Source organism: Bos indicus x Bos taurus, chromosome 11, assembly GCF_003369695.1.
Source record: "Bos indicus x Bos taurus breed Angus x Brahman F1 hybrid chromosome 11, Bos_hybrid_MaternalHap_v2.0, whole genome shotgun sequence".
NCBI lineage: Eukaryota > Metazoa > Chordata > Mammalia > Artiodactyla > Bovidae > Bos > Bos indicus x Bos taurus.
Window position 1 is genome coordinate 2624295 of NC_040086.1, and position 14032 is coordinate 2638326.

The 14032-nt window shown below is 59.4% G+C and overlaps 1 protein-coding gene across 1 annotated transcript in view; it reads left to right on the forward strand.

Moving 5' to 3' along the window:
* Positions 1-14032, forward strand: part of FER1L5 (fer-1 like family member 5) — a 54473-nt gene that overhangs the window by 38936 nt on the left and 1505 nt on the right. The window contains exons 27-50 of the mRNA XM_027554371.1: positions 205-307; positions 1070-1233; positions 1352-1686; positions 1721-2100; positions 3172-3353; positions 3944-4120; positions 4441-4530; positions 5768-5914; positions 5994-6156; positions 6264-6289; positions 7117-7167; positions 7288-7392; positions 7711-7830; positions 8369-8530; positions 8739-8830; positions 9428-9598; positions 9813-9961; positions 10401-10540; positions 11857-11945; positions 12202-12297; positions 12521-12662; positions 13087-13186; positions 13263-13456; positions 13855-13964. Coding sequence (XP_027410172.1) covers positions 205-307; positions 1070-1233; positions 1352-1686; positions 1721-2100; positions 3172-3353; positions 3944-4120; positions 4441-4530; positions 5768-5914; positions 5994-6156; positions 6264-6289; positions 7117-7167; positions 7288-7392; positions 7711-7830; positions 8369-8530; positions 8739-8830; positions 9428-9598; positions 9813-9961; positions 10401-10540; positions 11857-11945; positions 12202-12297; positions 12521-12662; positions 13087-13186; positions 13263-13456; positions 13855-13964 — 3488 coding nt within the window. The remainder of the gene's footprint in view (positions 1-204; positions 308-1069; positions 1234-1351; positions 1687-1720; positions 2101-3171; positions 3354-3943; positions 4121-4440; positions 4531-5767; positions 5915-5993; positions 6157-6263; positions 6290-7116; positions 7168-7287; positions 7393-7710; positions 7831-8368; positions 8531-8738; positions 8831-9427; positions 9599-9812; positions 9962-10400; positions 10541-11856; positions 11946-12201; positions 12298-12520; positions 12663-13086; positions 13187-13262; positions 13457-13854; positions 13965-14032) is intronic.

Below are 14032 nucleotides of genomic sequence, written 5' to 3' on the forward strand. Positions count from 1 at the left end.
GAGTGGTTATATAAAGTTGATATAGAACTGATAGTGCTTATATAAAGTTTCCTTTTAAAAGTACATGTACAGTTCAGAAGGGCAAACCCATGAAAGCACATTAAGTGAACACTCAGATGGCACTAGACATAAGAGGCACTGTCTGCTCCTGGGGTGGGAGCCCACGACAGCTGCAGTAGGCCCGCCCTGTCTGTCCACCCCCAGAATGGAGAGCCCGTGGAGGCCCGGGAGATTGTGAAGTGCCCCCAAGGCTGGCACGTGAAGCAAACCTGGGCTGTGGAGCTGAACCATGCAGTGGACAATGAGGGTCAGTCCTCTGGACTCTGGCTGAGGGCGGAAGGGCCTGGAGCTGAAAACCGCCAAGCTCTCGGGTGGAGTGGGCCTATGTCCCTGGGGTCCCCAGCCTTCAGAGAGTGGGGCCACCCTACTTGCCACAGACATGGGCCCCAGCTTTAAGACAGGTGTGTGCATGCATGCTAAGTCACTTCAGTCGTGTCCGACGCTTTGCAACCCCATGGACTGCCAGGCTCCTCTGTCCGTGGGGATTCTCCAGGCAAGAATCCTGGAGTGGGTTGCCATGCCTCCAGGGGATCTTCCCAGCACAGGGATTGAACTCGAGTGTCTTCTGTCTAACCTGCATTGGCAGGCGAGTTCTTTACCACTACCTCCATCTGGGAAGCCCACGTGCTGAATGCCTCCTGGGCACATGAACTGAGGCCAAGTCCAGAGCTTGGTTCACCCTAGTGGCCCCAGGGAAGGGGTAATGAATGGGCTAGGAGTCAGGAGACGGGGGCTCAGCGTGCAGGCTCTGCTACTCATGAACTGGGTGATGTGTGCGGGTCCCAGGACATCTGTGAGCTCACCTTCTCCATCTGTCAGATGGGCTGCTGGGCTCAGGCCACCGGGTGATGCTGGGTGACCACACCTTTCCTTGTGGCCAGATAGACCTGGATCTGAGGGACTGCACTGCCCCCTTGGCCTGCCCTTCCCGGGGCCTGTGTCTCAGGCCCATCCAAGCCCCTGAGCCCGTGGCCCCTGGGCACCCACGGGCCATGTCCTGGCCCCGCAGGCTGGGAGTACGGAGTGGGCATCCCACCCTCGGGGCTGCCCCAGGTCTGGAACTCGGTGGAGAAGACCTACTACTCACGCCGGCGCCGGCGCTGGGCGCGAGTGCGCTACCGGGACCACGGGCAGCTGAGCCACGAACAGGAGACTCTCTCCTTCCTGCAGCTGGTGAGGGGCTGCCTGGCAGCGACCGGTGGGACCACGGAGCGGGAGGGGGGCCCACAGAGGGGGCCCACCCACTCCCACACCCACACGGGGTGAGAGGGCGCCTCTGCTCTTCCTGCAGCACCACCCCGGCCTGGCTGAGGATGAGGCAGGCTGGGAGTACGGCGTCTTCGGCTCCAAGTTCCACCTAAACCCTGAGCCCCAGAGCCGCTTCCGCCGCCGCTGCTGGCACCGCAGGCTGGCCCCCAACAAGGTCAAGGGCATTGCACCCATATTCCTCCTGGAGGGATCCTTGGTAAAGCCCCAGTGGTCTAGGGGTCTCCCCTCTGCAACCCTGCCTCCGGAGCCAGGGCACACCTGGTGGGGCAGGCAGCCGGAGATGCCCCGTGTGGTCAGATGCAGTGACCGCTGTGGGGTGGTGGAGGGGACATGCTTGGGCTTTGGCTGGGGAGAAGGGTGACCTGGGCCTGGGCTGGAGGTGACAAGAAAGGCACCCAAGAGCCTCAGGGAGTCTGTCCTGGGCACAGAGCACAGATATGAAAGAGCAGGCGAGGAGGGCGGACATGGTGTCGTCCACACGGAGGCTGGACAGAATCATGAGTTCTCGGAGGGCGCCCCCGGGGATCACCCAGACGCCCAGCCTGCCTTTCATCTACTGCGTCTTCAACAGTGAGCGTGCAGCGAGTCTGCCTGGGTGGCCCCAGACGCCCCCAGTGCCTGAGGGCGGGGAGCAGGGGGCCTGGGGTGGGGGGCCTGAAGGCAGGTGGCAGACATGGCTCCTCTCTCTCCCAGAGCCCCACTACTACCAGCTCTTCTGCTACATCTACCAGGCCCGGAACCTGATGTCCAGCCACGTCCAGACATTCCAGGGTAGGCAAGGGCACCCCTTCTCCGCCACCCTCTCAGGGACCTCCCCAATTTGACCACTCAGCAGTACAAAGGATGGCGAGGGAGGGGGTGACAACCATGCAGACCCCTGCCCCCAGCAGCTCATGAGCCTGGTTGTGGAAAAGACACGGGAACAGGGGACACAGGATGGGCGCAGTCTGTCGGTGTGTCCCCAACACCGTGAGGTCAGGAAGGGGAGGCTCCACCCAGAAGAGACCACTTAGCTGGGCCGTGAAGAGGGCCGGGGTGGAGGAGACACACAGGCTAGAGAGAGGGCGACAGGTTTGGGCCCCACTTGTCCCTTGCATGGGACAGATGACAGGTGGGCATGAGGTTTGGCAATTTCTGGCCCCACAGGGAGATTTCAGGTGCCCTGGGCTGGCAGTGGCCCTCTTTGTCAGAGGTCAGAGTGCTGGACGGGGTCTAGCCGGGGCAGTGGGTGTCCGCTGGGAGCTGTGTCCATTGGGAACATCGAGAGGGCTTCCCTGGTGGCTTAGCAGTAAAAAAAAATTCGCCTGCAGTGCAGGAGATTCAAGAGACGCAGGTTTGATCCCCGGGTGGGGAAGATCTCCTGGAGGAGGAAATGGCTACCCACTCCAGTTTCCTGCCTAGAGAATCCCATGGACAGAGGAGCCCGGCAGGCTACATAGTCCATGGGATTGCAGAGAGTCAGACACCACTGAGCAGCTAAACCACCACCAGCCTCTTCCAAAGGGCCTTGTGATGTCCCCTGATGCCAAGGCCACTTGCTGATAATGAGGAAGAGCAGCCATGTACATGTAGCCTGGCCCCCAGAACCCCTCCAGAGAAGCCACGGGGCGCTCTGAGTCTGTGACGCCTGGACCCCAGCTATGACAGTTTAAGGTGGCCTCTGGCTATCAGCCCATGGGCTCTGCGCCTAACGCTGAGGTGGCCTTCTGGGGGAGCTGGAGTGGCTGCGGCTGGCGGGCCCAAGCCTCCCTGGGCACTGGATCCGGTGGTGCCAGCGGCTCGAAGAGAGGAGGGCTTCACTCAGTAGCTCCAAGGCACCACCTCCTCAACTTCCGCCCCCAGGGCCCTTCATCAGGCTGGTCTTCTTGAACCACAGCCAGTGCACCCAAACCCTGAAGAGCTCTACAGCCCCCACATGGGCCCAGACGCTCATCTTTCAGCACCTCCTTTTGTACGAGAACCCTCAGGACACCAGAGAGAGCCCGCCTTGTGTGGTGTTGGAACTGTGGCAGCGGGACCCCCAGGTGAGGCGGGCTGGGCTGGGCAGAGCTCTGAGGAGACTGTATTTTATTCATCTTATTTTATTTGCTTTGTTGTGCAGCATGATTGGGGCTTCCCAGGTGTTGCTAGTGGTAAAGAACCCGCCTGCCAGTGCAGGAGACATAAGAGATACTGGTTCGATCCCTGGGTTGGGAAGATCCCCTGGAGGAGGAAGGCATGGCAAGGCACTCCAGTCTCCTTGCCTGGAGAATCCCATGGACAGAGGAGCCTGGCGGGCTGCAGTCCATGGGGTTGAAAAGAATTGGACATGACTGAGCGACAGCACTTATGCATGCACGTGGCAGGAAGGGATCTTAGCTGTCTGGCCAGGGATTGAATTCATGCCCCCTGCAGTGGAAGTGAGCAGTCCTAACCACTGGACCACCAGGGAATTCCTGTGAGGGGTCATTCTTGTAGAGGAGAATATTCAGAAAGTGCTCAGTGAGGCTGATTCGCAGAGCACATCCTGAGAACATAAATGTCAGCCCTGACCCTGGTGTCGTCGGAATCCCAGGAGGAGCTGGAATGCTGCCAGCCTGGCCCCCAGGTTCTGTGACTTCCCCCTTCCCTGCAGGGCAATGAGACACTGTGGGGACGGAGCATATGGCACCCGGTGGTCTGGCTGGACGCCCAAGACCGGATCCTGCCCCCTATGAGGTGGCACCCCCTTGTAAAAGGGCTGGAGGACGAGGAGGGTGAAATCTTGGCGTCCTGTGAGCTGATCCTTGAGACTGAGGTGCTAGGAGAGGGGGCCCAGCTGGGAGGTGGGGTGCTCAGCGCCCCGACCCTGTCCCACTCCTCTGCCATGGGTTCCCACAACCGGCAGCCCCCAAGCCCAGTCCCTCAAGAAAGCCCTGGGGGGCCCTGGCTCAGACACCACTGGGCTGGGTGGTGCCGACCTGCCCAGCCTCTCCATGACTCGCCACTAGCTTCTGCCCAAAGGGCTCCAGGGCCGCCTCAGCTGAGTGCTCTCAGGGTCCTGCTTGAGTGGGGGAGGAGCACAATAGGACCAGACCAATGGGGCCTCATGCTCCCTACTCCCCTGCCTCATCCCTTCAGAGCCTCAGACAGCAGCTGCCCATGTTAAGTGTGCCCTGGAAGAATGGCATCTACATCCTCCCCAAGAGCATCCAGCCCACGCTCCGGAAAATGGCTATTGAGGTGACAAAGTGTGGAGCGGGGCAGGCGGGTGGGCGGGCAGGGCACAAGCTGTCCCCAGAGCAGTTGAGCATCGCGGAGCACTCTCTGCTCACCCTCTTGTGCCTTCTGCCTACCTGACCAAAAGCTCAGACCCCGAGAAGATACCCTGTGAGAGACACAGGGAGACAGGAGAGACGTGAAGGGCAGAAGCTCTGATAGAATATTTTGCAGTATTTTAATGCAAATCTCTGCAGCAGCAAAATATCATGAAGTAGCGCTAGTGGTAAAGAACCTGCCTGCTAATACAGGAGACGTAAGAGACACGGGTTCCATCCCTGGGTGGGGAAGATCCTCTGGAGAAGGAAATGGCAACCCACTCCAGTATTCTTGCCTGGAGAATCTCATGGACAGAGGAGCCTGGTGGGCTACAGTCCAGGGGGTCGCAAAGAGTCGGACATGACTGAGTGGCTTGGCACTCAGCAAGTCGTAGACAAAGGGCTTTAGCATTCATTACCTACTGTGTGTGAGCCTCACGTGGCCCCTGAGCAAAAATTAGGGACTACTACCATCCAAAGAAGGAAATTCAGGCTCTGAGAAATAACACAGCCACACACAGTAACACAGGGGCTCAGTGGCAGCAGCAGAGTTGAAGCCTGGTCCTGCCAGACTCCAAGTGCCAGGACGTTTCTCACCTCTTCCAAGAGGAGCATGGAAGGCCCCATGTTAGAACCCACATGCCTGCCGCAGACCTGGCCAGGTCATCCCAGCACCACAGCCCGGGTCAGGCCAGGTGGCTGGTTCCCAGTCTGCCCCGAGGCAGCTCTGTGAGGAGGGTGTGAACCGCTCGTGGGGTGCCCAGTGTGGGTCCACTGAGAGCGAGGTCTCAGGGCACTATCCCGCTGACTGGCCATGGAGCTCTGTGGGACCCAAGTCATCCATGAGCTAGAGGGCACAGCCATGCCTAGGAGCCCGGGGGCCACACCAGCTGCTGTAGGCCTGGGAGGCAGCCAGCGTCAGGAACTCAGCCCCCAGAGAAATGTTTAGAGGCCAGACGGGCAGCAAGGGAGCAAGGAGGAGAGGGACAGTGCCCGGGCCTGGAGCAGAAGCGCTCCTTCTCACAGGAGAGGGGGCCTGAGTGCGCCGCCAGACTCTCCAGCACCCAGCCTCGTGCCCTGGCCCTGCAGCCCCCCAGCCAGGCTGGGCCCCCGACGCAGAGGCGCCGCCTGTCCCCGTCCTCACCCGCTGTCCATCCCGCCAGATGCTGGTCTGGGGCCTTCGAAACATGAAGCAGGTGCGCTCGCCCCAGCTCCTGGTGGAATGCTGGGAGGAGTCCCTGCAGACCGAGCCCATCAGGGACTTCCAGACCAATCCCAACTTCGCCCAGTCAGCCCTCCTCCTCACGCTGGTAAGGAGGCCGTGGGCGAGGGCTGGGACAGTGCCCGCCACGCGGGAAGCCTCACGCCCTGGCCTGTTCGGGGCTGCAGTACATGCCTACGGAGGAGACCTTTGCGCTGCCCCTGGTGCTGAAGGTGGTGGACAATCAGGACTTCGGCCAGGAGACCGTGGTGGGCCAGGCCAATGTCCACTCTCTGCAGCCCTACTTCTGTGACCCCTGGGCCGAGGACTATGTGCCCCCGCGGCCCCCAAGTATGACCCTCTCTCCCTGCCCCTCCCCCGGCCTCACCCACGGGGTGCCCCTCCTCCTCCCCCTCGTCCCCTCTTCCGAGACTCATGACTGCACTTTCTCCACTCAGCGCTGTCGGTGAAAAAGTACCAGGAGGTGAGTGAAGGGCCGGAGGCCCTGTGCCATTTCAGGAAATGGCCCTTGTGCCTGAGGTGGGTAAACAGAGCTCTGATGTCTGTGCCTCCAGGGTGAGGCCTACCTGTTCAAGGAAACTCAAGAGCAGCAATTCTCAACCTGGGCTGCATATTAGAATTGCTCAAGAATTTTAAAAAGCCCTGATGGCCAGGCTATTGACCAATTGCTGGGGGTAGGACCCAGGTGGCATAAATCTCTTTTTTTTCCCCAAGGGCTTCTCTGGTGGTTCAGATGGTAAAAAAATCCTGCCATGTGGGAGATCTGGGTTCGATCCCTGGGTGGGGAAGATCCCCTGGAATGGCTTACTCACTCCAGTATTCTTGCCTGGAGAATTCCACAGACAGAGGAGCCTGGCCGGCTACAGTCCATGGGGTCACAAAGAGTCGGACACGACTGAGTGACAACGCTTTCATATCTCACCCCACCCCAAGTGATTCCAGTGTTTCTGAACTTCAGAACTGCTGCCCTGGAGCAGCACCTGTTGACTTTGAATGCACAGGAATCCTTGGGACATCCTGAACAAATGCAGATTCGGATCCAGGAGCCTGGGGTGGGACTTAAGTCTCTGAACTTCTGAGCCTTCCAGAGTTCAATCTGGGCTGCAGGCAACGAGAACCTAGAACAAACCTTCCCCTCCTTCTTGGCCCCCATCCTATGTCTGAGGACCCGTGAATTAAGAGGCCTCTGTGAATGGGAAGGGAGCCGTGACCTCGAGCCCGTTCTCCCCTGGGAAGTGGGAGGCGATGGGCAGCTGGGCCTCGCCTCGCTCATGTGCAGTCATTTTTCAGCTCCTAGGTTACCTCTATGAAAAGTTCTGGTTCAAGTCCAGCAAAGCTGAGGTGATGGAGGCTCAGCCTCGGGGAATAAGGAACAACCCTGGGCAGCTCAGGGGAAGGGTGGGGGCAGAGGAAGCCACCGTGCTCCTTCCCCAGGGGCCAAAATGCCCCTCTCCCTGCCAGGACGAATACGACCAGGAAGTAGACTGGTGGAGCAAGCTGTTCTGGGCCACCGGAGACGCTCCCCAGACCTTGAAGTACAAGTACAAAGACTATCACACCCTGAAGGTTCGCAGGCCCCTGAGAGCGAGGACCACTGAGGGATGGGAGAGTCCTGGGGGAGGCCAGCACATGGGTACCGAGGCCTCAGGGAACGGCCACGCTGGTGGAGACGGGGAGAGGGGCAGCAGGCAGTGTTCCCGCACCATTTTCACAAGACTCTGGACCACAAGACCCGTGGCCACACTCTTTCAGGAACCAGCACTCCCACTGGCAGCTGTGCTGACCCCAGGGGTCCCTCCGCCGGCCCCATCCTAGGAATGGTCCCCTCAGGCCGGGCCCTGGCTGGCTGCCCCCACCAGCGGGGTCCTCCGTGCCCTCCCACAGGTGTATGACTGCGAGCTAGAGGCTGTGCCAGCCTTCCAAGGCCTGCAGGACTTCTGCCAGACCTTCAAACTCTACCAGGAATGGCCCAGGCTGGACAGCCCTGTGGTAGGGGAGTTCAAGGTGTGTGTCCAACCCTGCGTGGCTGCACCCATCACCCTGGGACCCTTCTGCCCGGAGGAAGACTGATAGGAGCCCTGGTTCTATATGTTCATTGTGAGGATGGGAATGGAGGGCTTGACAGTCTTGGGAGTGGGGGTCAGAGACTGACCTCTGAAGGGACTCAGGGTTGCCTCCCCTGATGCAGGAAGGGCTAGGGCTTTTCAATCCCTGCTCAGGCTCAAGCTTTTGAAAAGAAGTGTGGACCTGGAGGGGTGGATGGGGGTGGAGAGCTCCCTTCAGCAGAAACCGGGAGCTCAGTTCCTGTGTTAACACCCCTCTGAATGCCCTTCCTGATCACCCCTCCTGAACATCATGGTCCTCCCTGAGCATCTCTGCAGCACTTGCCCCCACGGGTCCTTGTGGGTTTCAGGTCCTGCCATCCTCAACACAGCCCACTCTTCTGACCTGGGACCCGGGGCCCCTCCTGGAGGGACTTACACAGCCAGGCCGCTGCTGCCAGGCTGGCGGCCAAGACCTTCCCTCCCTGACACACGCACAGGGCCAGTTCCGCGTCTACCCCTTTCCTGAGAACCCGGAAGCGCCCAAGCCCCCTCGCCAGTTCCCGCTTTGGCCTAAGAAAGAGGACTTCCCCCAGCAGTGCCTGGTGCGGGTGTACATCGTGCGAGCCTTCCACCTGCAGCCCCAAGACTTCAATGGCCTGGTAACCAGCACCCTCGGGCCGCAGCACTCGGCCTCCCAGCCCTGCCCACCCCTACACCTCACTCTGCACTGCAGCATCCTGGAGCTCCCTCAGGCTGACGCCCAGACGTCTGCACAAAGGGCTCCTCTCTGACCCACTCCGGTGCTCCCTCGCCAACCCAGGCTGATTCCTATTTCCTGTCCTCCCCTCCCTTCTCTCTGAACCCCAGTGTGACCCTTACGTGATCCTGAAACTGGGACAGACGATGCTTGGCAACCGGGACAAGTACCAACCCAACACTCTGGACCCCATCTTTGGCGTGTGAGCCGCCCAGTGCGCCGGGTCCCACACCCCTACTCTCCTCCCCCGCGGGTCAGGAGCAGTCCTGGAAGCAGACAATTCTTCTAGCTTCTGCGTTCCTAGCATCGTGTTCAACGGATGGACAAAGCACCCGCACTAACGGGCAGCCCAGCTCTCCCCTCCCTCTCTAACACGCTGCCCTGGAAAGGAGCTCAGAGTCCTGCACCCCAGGCCTATCAAAAGTTACTCCCAGGATTTCCCTGGTGGTCCAGTGGCTAAGACTCTGCACTCCCAGTGCAGGGGGCCTAGGTTTGACCCTGCTCAGGGAACTAGATCCCACATGCTGCAACTAAGAGTTCTCATGCCACAACCAAAGATCCTGCATGCCACAACTAAGACCCAGAGCAGCCCCCCGCCCCCCCCCCCCAAAAAAAAATTGCTCCCACCAGGACTGAGGGCTGGTTATTGGCAGAGGACAGTCATGCCAGGCTCTGCTCTCTATATCCACCGGGACCAGAGTGGCGCACAGGCACGGGGGCCAGGATGCTGGAGAAATGGAGGCAGGTGGATAACATGGTCCTCAGTCTCTATCTCCAACACCCCCCCCCCCCCCGCCAGGATGTTTGAACTGAGCTGCACCATCCCCCTGGAGAAAGACCTAGAGATCCAGCTATATGACTTTGACCTATTCTCACCTGATGATATGATTGGAACCACAGTCATTGACCTTGAAGACCGACTCCTGTCTGGCTTTGGAGCTCGTTGTGGGCTCTCCAAATCCTATTGCCAGTGAGGACCTGAGCTGGGCGGGGGGTGGGGGGGGTGGCGGGTGGTGGGCAAGGGAGCAGGTGAGGGTGGAGGAAGGAACCCATAGCTCCCCTTGAAGACATCTGCATCCCGAGCCGGGGAGCTGGGGCCCAAACCCATCTGCAGGCCCGCTCCCAGCACCGGTCAGCCTGCAGCGGGCAGCAGGGGCTTCTCCAGGACTCAGGTCTCCCCACAGGTCAGGACCCTTCAGGTGGCGGGATCAGATGCCCCCAAGCTTGCTCTTGGAGCACCACGCCAAGCGAAAGGGACTACCACCACCTCTCTTCAGCCCTGAGGGTGACTCTGTTTATTACAACGGGAAAAAATTCGAACTGCAAAGCTTTGGTGAGAAGCATACACACCTGCCAGCAAGCGCAGGGCCAGGCCTCTGCCTCCAGTGGGGCTCAGGATGGAGGTGTTGCCAGAGGGCATTGCCCCCAACCCTGTCCTCTGCACACATGCCAAGTTGCTTCAGTCATGTCCGACTCTGTGTGAACTATGGACTGCAGCCCGCCAGGCTCCTCTGTCCATGGGGTTCTCCAGGCATGGAGTCGGTTGCCATTTCCTGTTCCAGGGGATCTTCCCAACCCAGGGATTGAACCCACATCTCTCTAACCTGCATTGGCAGGAGGGTTCTTTACCACCAGCACCACCCTGTCCCATACCCTCCTGTAATGGATAACCAAGTCCGCCTCCCAGGCTGAGGGTGAAGGCTGGGCCCACGTGGGGGATGGGAAGGCGCCTGACTTCCTGATACCTCCTCCCCATCCCCTCTCCGATACAGAACTCAAGCCCCCTAGAGCACGCTTCTTGGGATCTAAGAAAGAGCGCCTGGCTCTGTACCTCCTGCACACCCAGGGGCTGGTACCCGAGCATGTGGAGACCCGCACTCTGTACAGCGACAGCCAGCCGGGCATCGACCAGGTATGAGACTTGAGGGGCCAGAGCGGGAGGCAGGGAAGCCCCACCATCTAGGATGAGAGGGGCAGGAAAGGCCAGGCATGCACAGGTGTGACTGCAAGGATGACAAATCTGTTCTGGGTGTGTTAATAAGAAGCTGCAGCGACGTCACGCAGAGTGGAGAGAGTCAGAGCTGGAAAAGTTGCTGATGAAAAACGGAGGCCCTGTGTCTGCTGTGGAAGCATTTGGGGGCCCCACCCGCCAGGGTCAGACTTCATAACCCTGACTTGGCTGTGAAATGCAGGCTGTGTTTTCTACACAGCAAGGAACCCCAAACAAAAAGAATAAAGATCCCCACAGGCACCCCAGTGATCCCCCGTCCTCCAGCCACCAGAATGGCTCGGGGCATTCTCCCCATCTCTCAACCTGACAGCACGTTCTACGTAGCAAAGTTCTCTGCTGAGCACTTTTTAAAACCACCCTCACTGAACTTGTCTTCTCATTCAGTGGGGCCGGTTTCAGAAGAGTAAAACTAGGTCACGTGGTTTGAAGGACTCACCGTTGGTAGCTTTTTGTTGCTGTTGTCCAGTTGCCAAGTCGTGTCCGACTCTGTGACCCCATGGAGCGCAGCACGCCAAGCTTCCCTGTCTTTCACCATCTTCCGGAGTTTGCTCAAACTAACGTCCATTGAGTCAGTGATGCTGTGTAATCGTCTCACCCTCTGTTGCTCCCTTCTCCTCCTGCCCTCAATCTTTCCCAGCATTAGGTTATTTTCCAATGAGTCGGCGCTTCACATCAGGTGGCCGAAGTATTGGTGACTCCTCCTTGCTTTCTTCTCTCCCCTTTCCTCACTGGTTCTATCCCTTCTTGCCTAGACCTCTGTGCTTGGTATCCTTAGGATGTGGTTCCACAACATGAAATGACCTGGTGATCACCAAGCTTACCCTTTTTCGGGGCCACTAGGTGGTTAATCAACACAGCCCCCATCCCATTCGTAGCCCCGTGCAGAGAGGCTGTCAGGCAGGGCCTGTTAAATGGCATCCCCCTGCAGACCCCAGTGACATGTGATGCCCCAGCACCACAGCCCCCAGCTTCACAGCCGTCACACGCCACCAGCATGTTCTCCCCACCAAAAAAAGAAAGTGGAAGCTGGTGCGTGGTGTGCTGACTTCCTGTCTGAAGTCCATCGACTTCCAGATCCCCCAATGCTTAGTGCTAGAAACACAGCCTCAGCAGGCCTAGACCCTGGGACGGGGACCCCCACCAGGCCAGCATGCCGAGAGCGGGGAGTAGCGGGGTGGGAGGGTTGGCCAAGCCCAGCTTATCCTTGTCCACTCTAGGGAAAGGTGCAAATGTGGGTGGACATCTTCCCCAAGAAGCTTGGGCCTCCCGGCCCCCCAGTCAACATTGGGCCCAGGAAACCTAAAAGGTGAGTGACGCCAGGCAGGGCGGCCCAGCCAGTGTGCAGGGCACCAGCAGGCTCCAACCCCGAGTCACTGTGACACTTTCCCTCTGCTGGGACTCTAGGGCGCCGCTGCTTCGTGCCGTCCCCCCAAGCCCAGCCTGACTTGGGTGGAAACGGAGCACAGCCACCCCCCCCCCACCACCTCCCAGGCCTGTTCCTTTGCTGAGGCTGCGGTTGGGGAGCTATTCCTCCACAAAGCTTCAGACAATGGTGGCTGCAGGTATGAGCTCCGCTGCGTTATCTGGAAAACTACCCTTGTGGACCCGAAGGAGAAGAGTTTAAGTTACGACAGGATAAACGACATCTATGTCAAAGGGTGAGGGGGCACAGGGTGCCCTCCGGTATGCCAAGTTCTATCATTCCTGGGGGTGCTCCTGGTCTCGGGGCATGCTGGGCAGCCTTCCCCCCAGGGGCTCCAGCTCAGGGAGTGGGGATGCTCCTGATCTCAGGGTGTGCTGGGCGGCCCTCCCCCTGGGGCTCCAGCTCAGGGAGTGGGCACAATCAACCGAGAACCCCAGGTGAGAAGACTCTGGCCCCAGGTGGCTCTTCGGGCTGGAGAAGGACATGCAGAAGACGGACGTCCACTACCGCTCCCTGACGGGGGAGGGCATCTTCAACTGGCGGTTCATCTTCACCTTGGACTATCTGGCAGCAGAGCACGTGTGTGTCTTGAGCGAGAAGGTAACATGCCCAGGCTTCGCAGGTGGCACAGTGGTAAAGAATCCACCTGCTGATGCAGGAGACACGGGTTCGATCCCTGGGGTCGGGAAGATCCCCTGGAGGAGGAAATGGCAACCCACTCCAGTACTCTTGCCTGGAGAATCCCATGGACAGAGGAGCCTGGCAGGCTAAGTGCATGGGGTTTGCAGAGTCGGACACGACTAAGTGACCAAGCACACAGCCAACAGGCCCGAGGTGGGGTGGGGGGTGAGACACGCTCCTCCCCTCCCCCTAGAGCCTGCGAGTTGCATGGAGACACTTGGAATGTGGCCTCCTGCCACTCCTCCTACTCCATGGCCGTCCCATCGCTGCTGGGTGGTGAGCGGCTCAGTGGCCATGAACTCTCAAGAGCCAGGCCGGTAATACACGTCCTGCCACCCTTCAGGACTACATATGGAGCCTGGACCCCACGGTGACGAAGTTCCCAGCCCGGCTCATCATCCAGGTCTGGGACAACAACATCATCTCCACGGATGACTTCATAGGTGAGACCCCGGCGCGGGGCCCGCAGCCACAGAGCAGGGAAGTGCCTTCCCGCTGACGACCTTTCTCTGGGTTTAGGTGTCCTGGAGCTGGACTTGTCGGACATGCCCCTCCCGGCCCCGCACGCTAGGCTGTGCTCTGTGAGGATGCTGGAGGCTGACCCCAAGTGGCCCCACTTCCTCCAGCACAAGCACTCGTCCCTCTTTAAGATGAAGAATGTGGCTGGCTGGTGGCCTTGCCAGGTTCTCGATGGTGGCAAATGGCGCTTGTCGGTAGGAGCTGGGGCAGGTGCCTGTTGCCTGGGTTACAGGGCTGACTGCTGAGCCACACTGTTTGGTCGCTAAGTCCTGTCCAACTGTTTGCAACCCCATGGACTGTAGCCCACCAAGCTCCTCTGTCCGTGGGATTTCCCAGCAAGAATACTGGAGTGGGTTGCCATTTCCTTCTTCAGAGGATCTTCCCGACCCAGGGGTTGAACCCAAGTCTCCTGCCTTGGCGGGTGAATTCTTTACCTCTGAGCCACTGGGAAGCCCGCTGTGCCACATAAGCTGGCTCTAACAGACTTCTGGGGACCTGAGCTGAACCCCTTTTCCCTTCTGAACCCTGGAAGAGGCAGGTTCTTGTTCCTGCTGTCTGAACTCAGTGCCCCCACAACCCATGGTGTTTCTAGGGTAAAGTGAAGATGACCCTGGAGATACTGACAGAAAAGGAAGCCTTAATCAAGGCGGCAGGACGAGGCCAGTCAGAACCCAACCAATACCCTACACTCCATCCTCCCTTGTAAGGGTCCCGCAGGGTAAAGGCACTGAGGCTCTCTTCCTGGTGCAAAAAGCTGAGCTGCTGGGCCT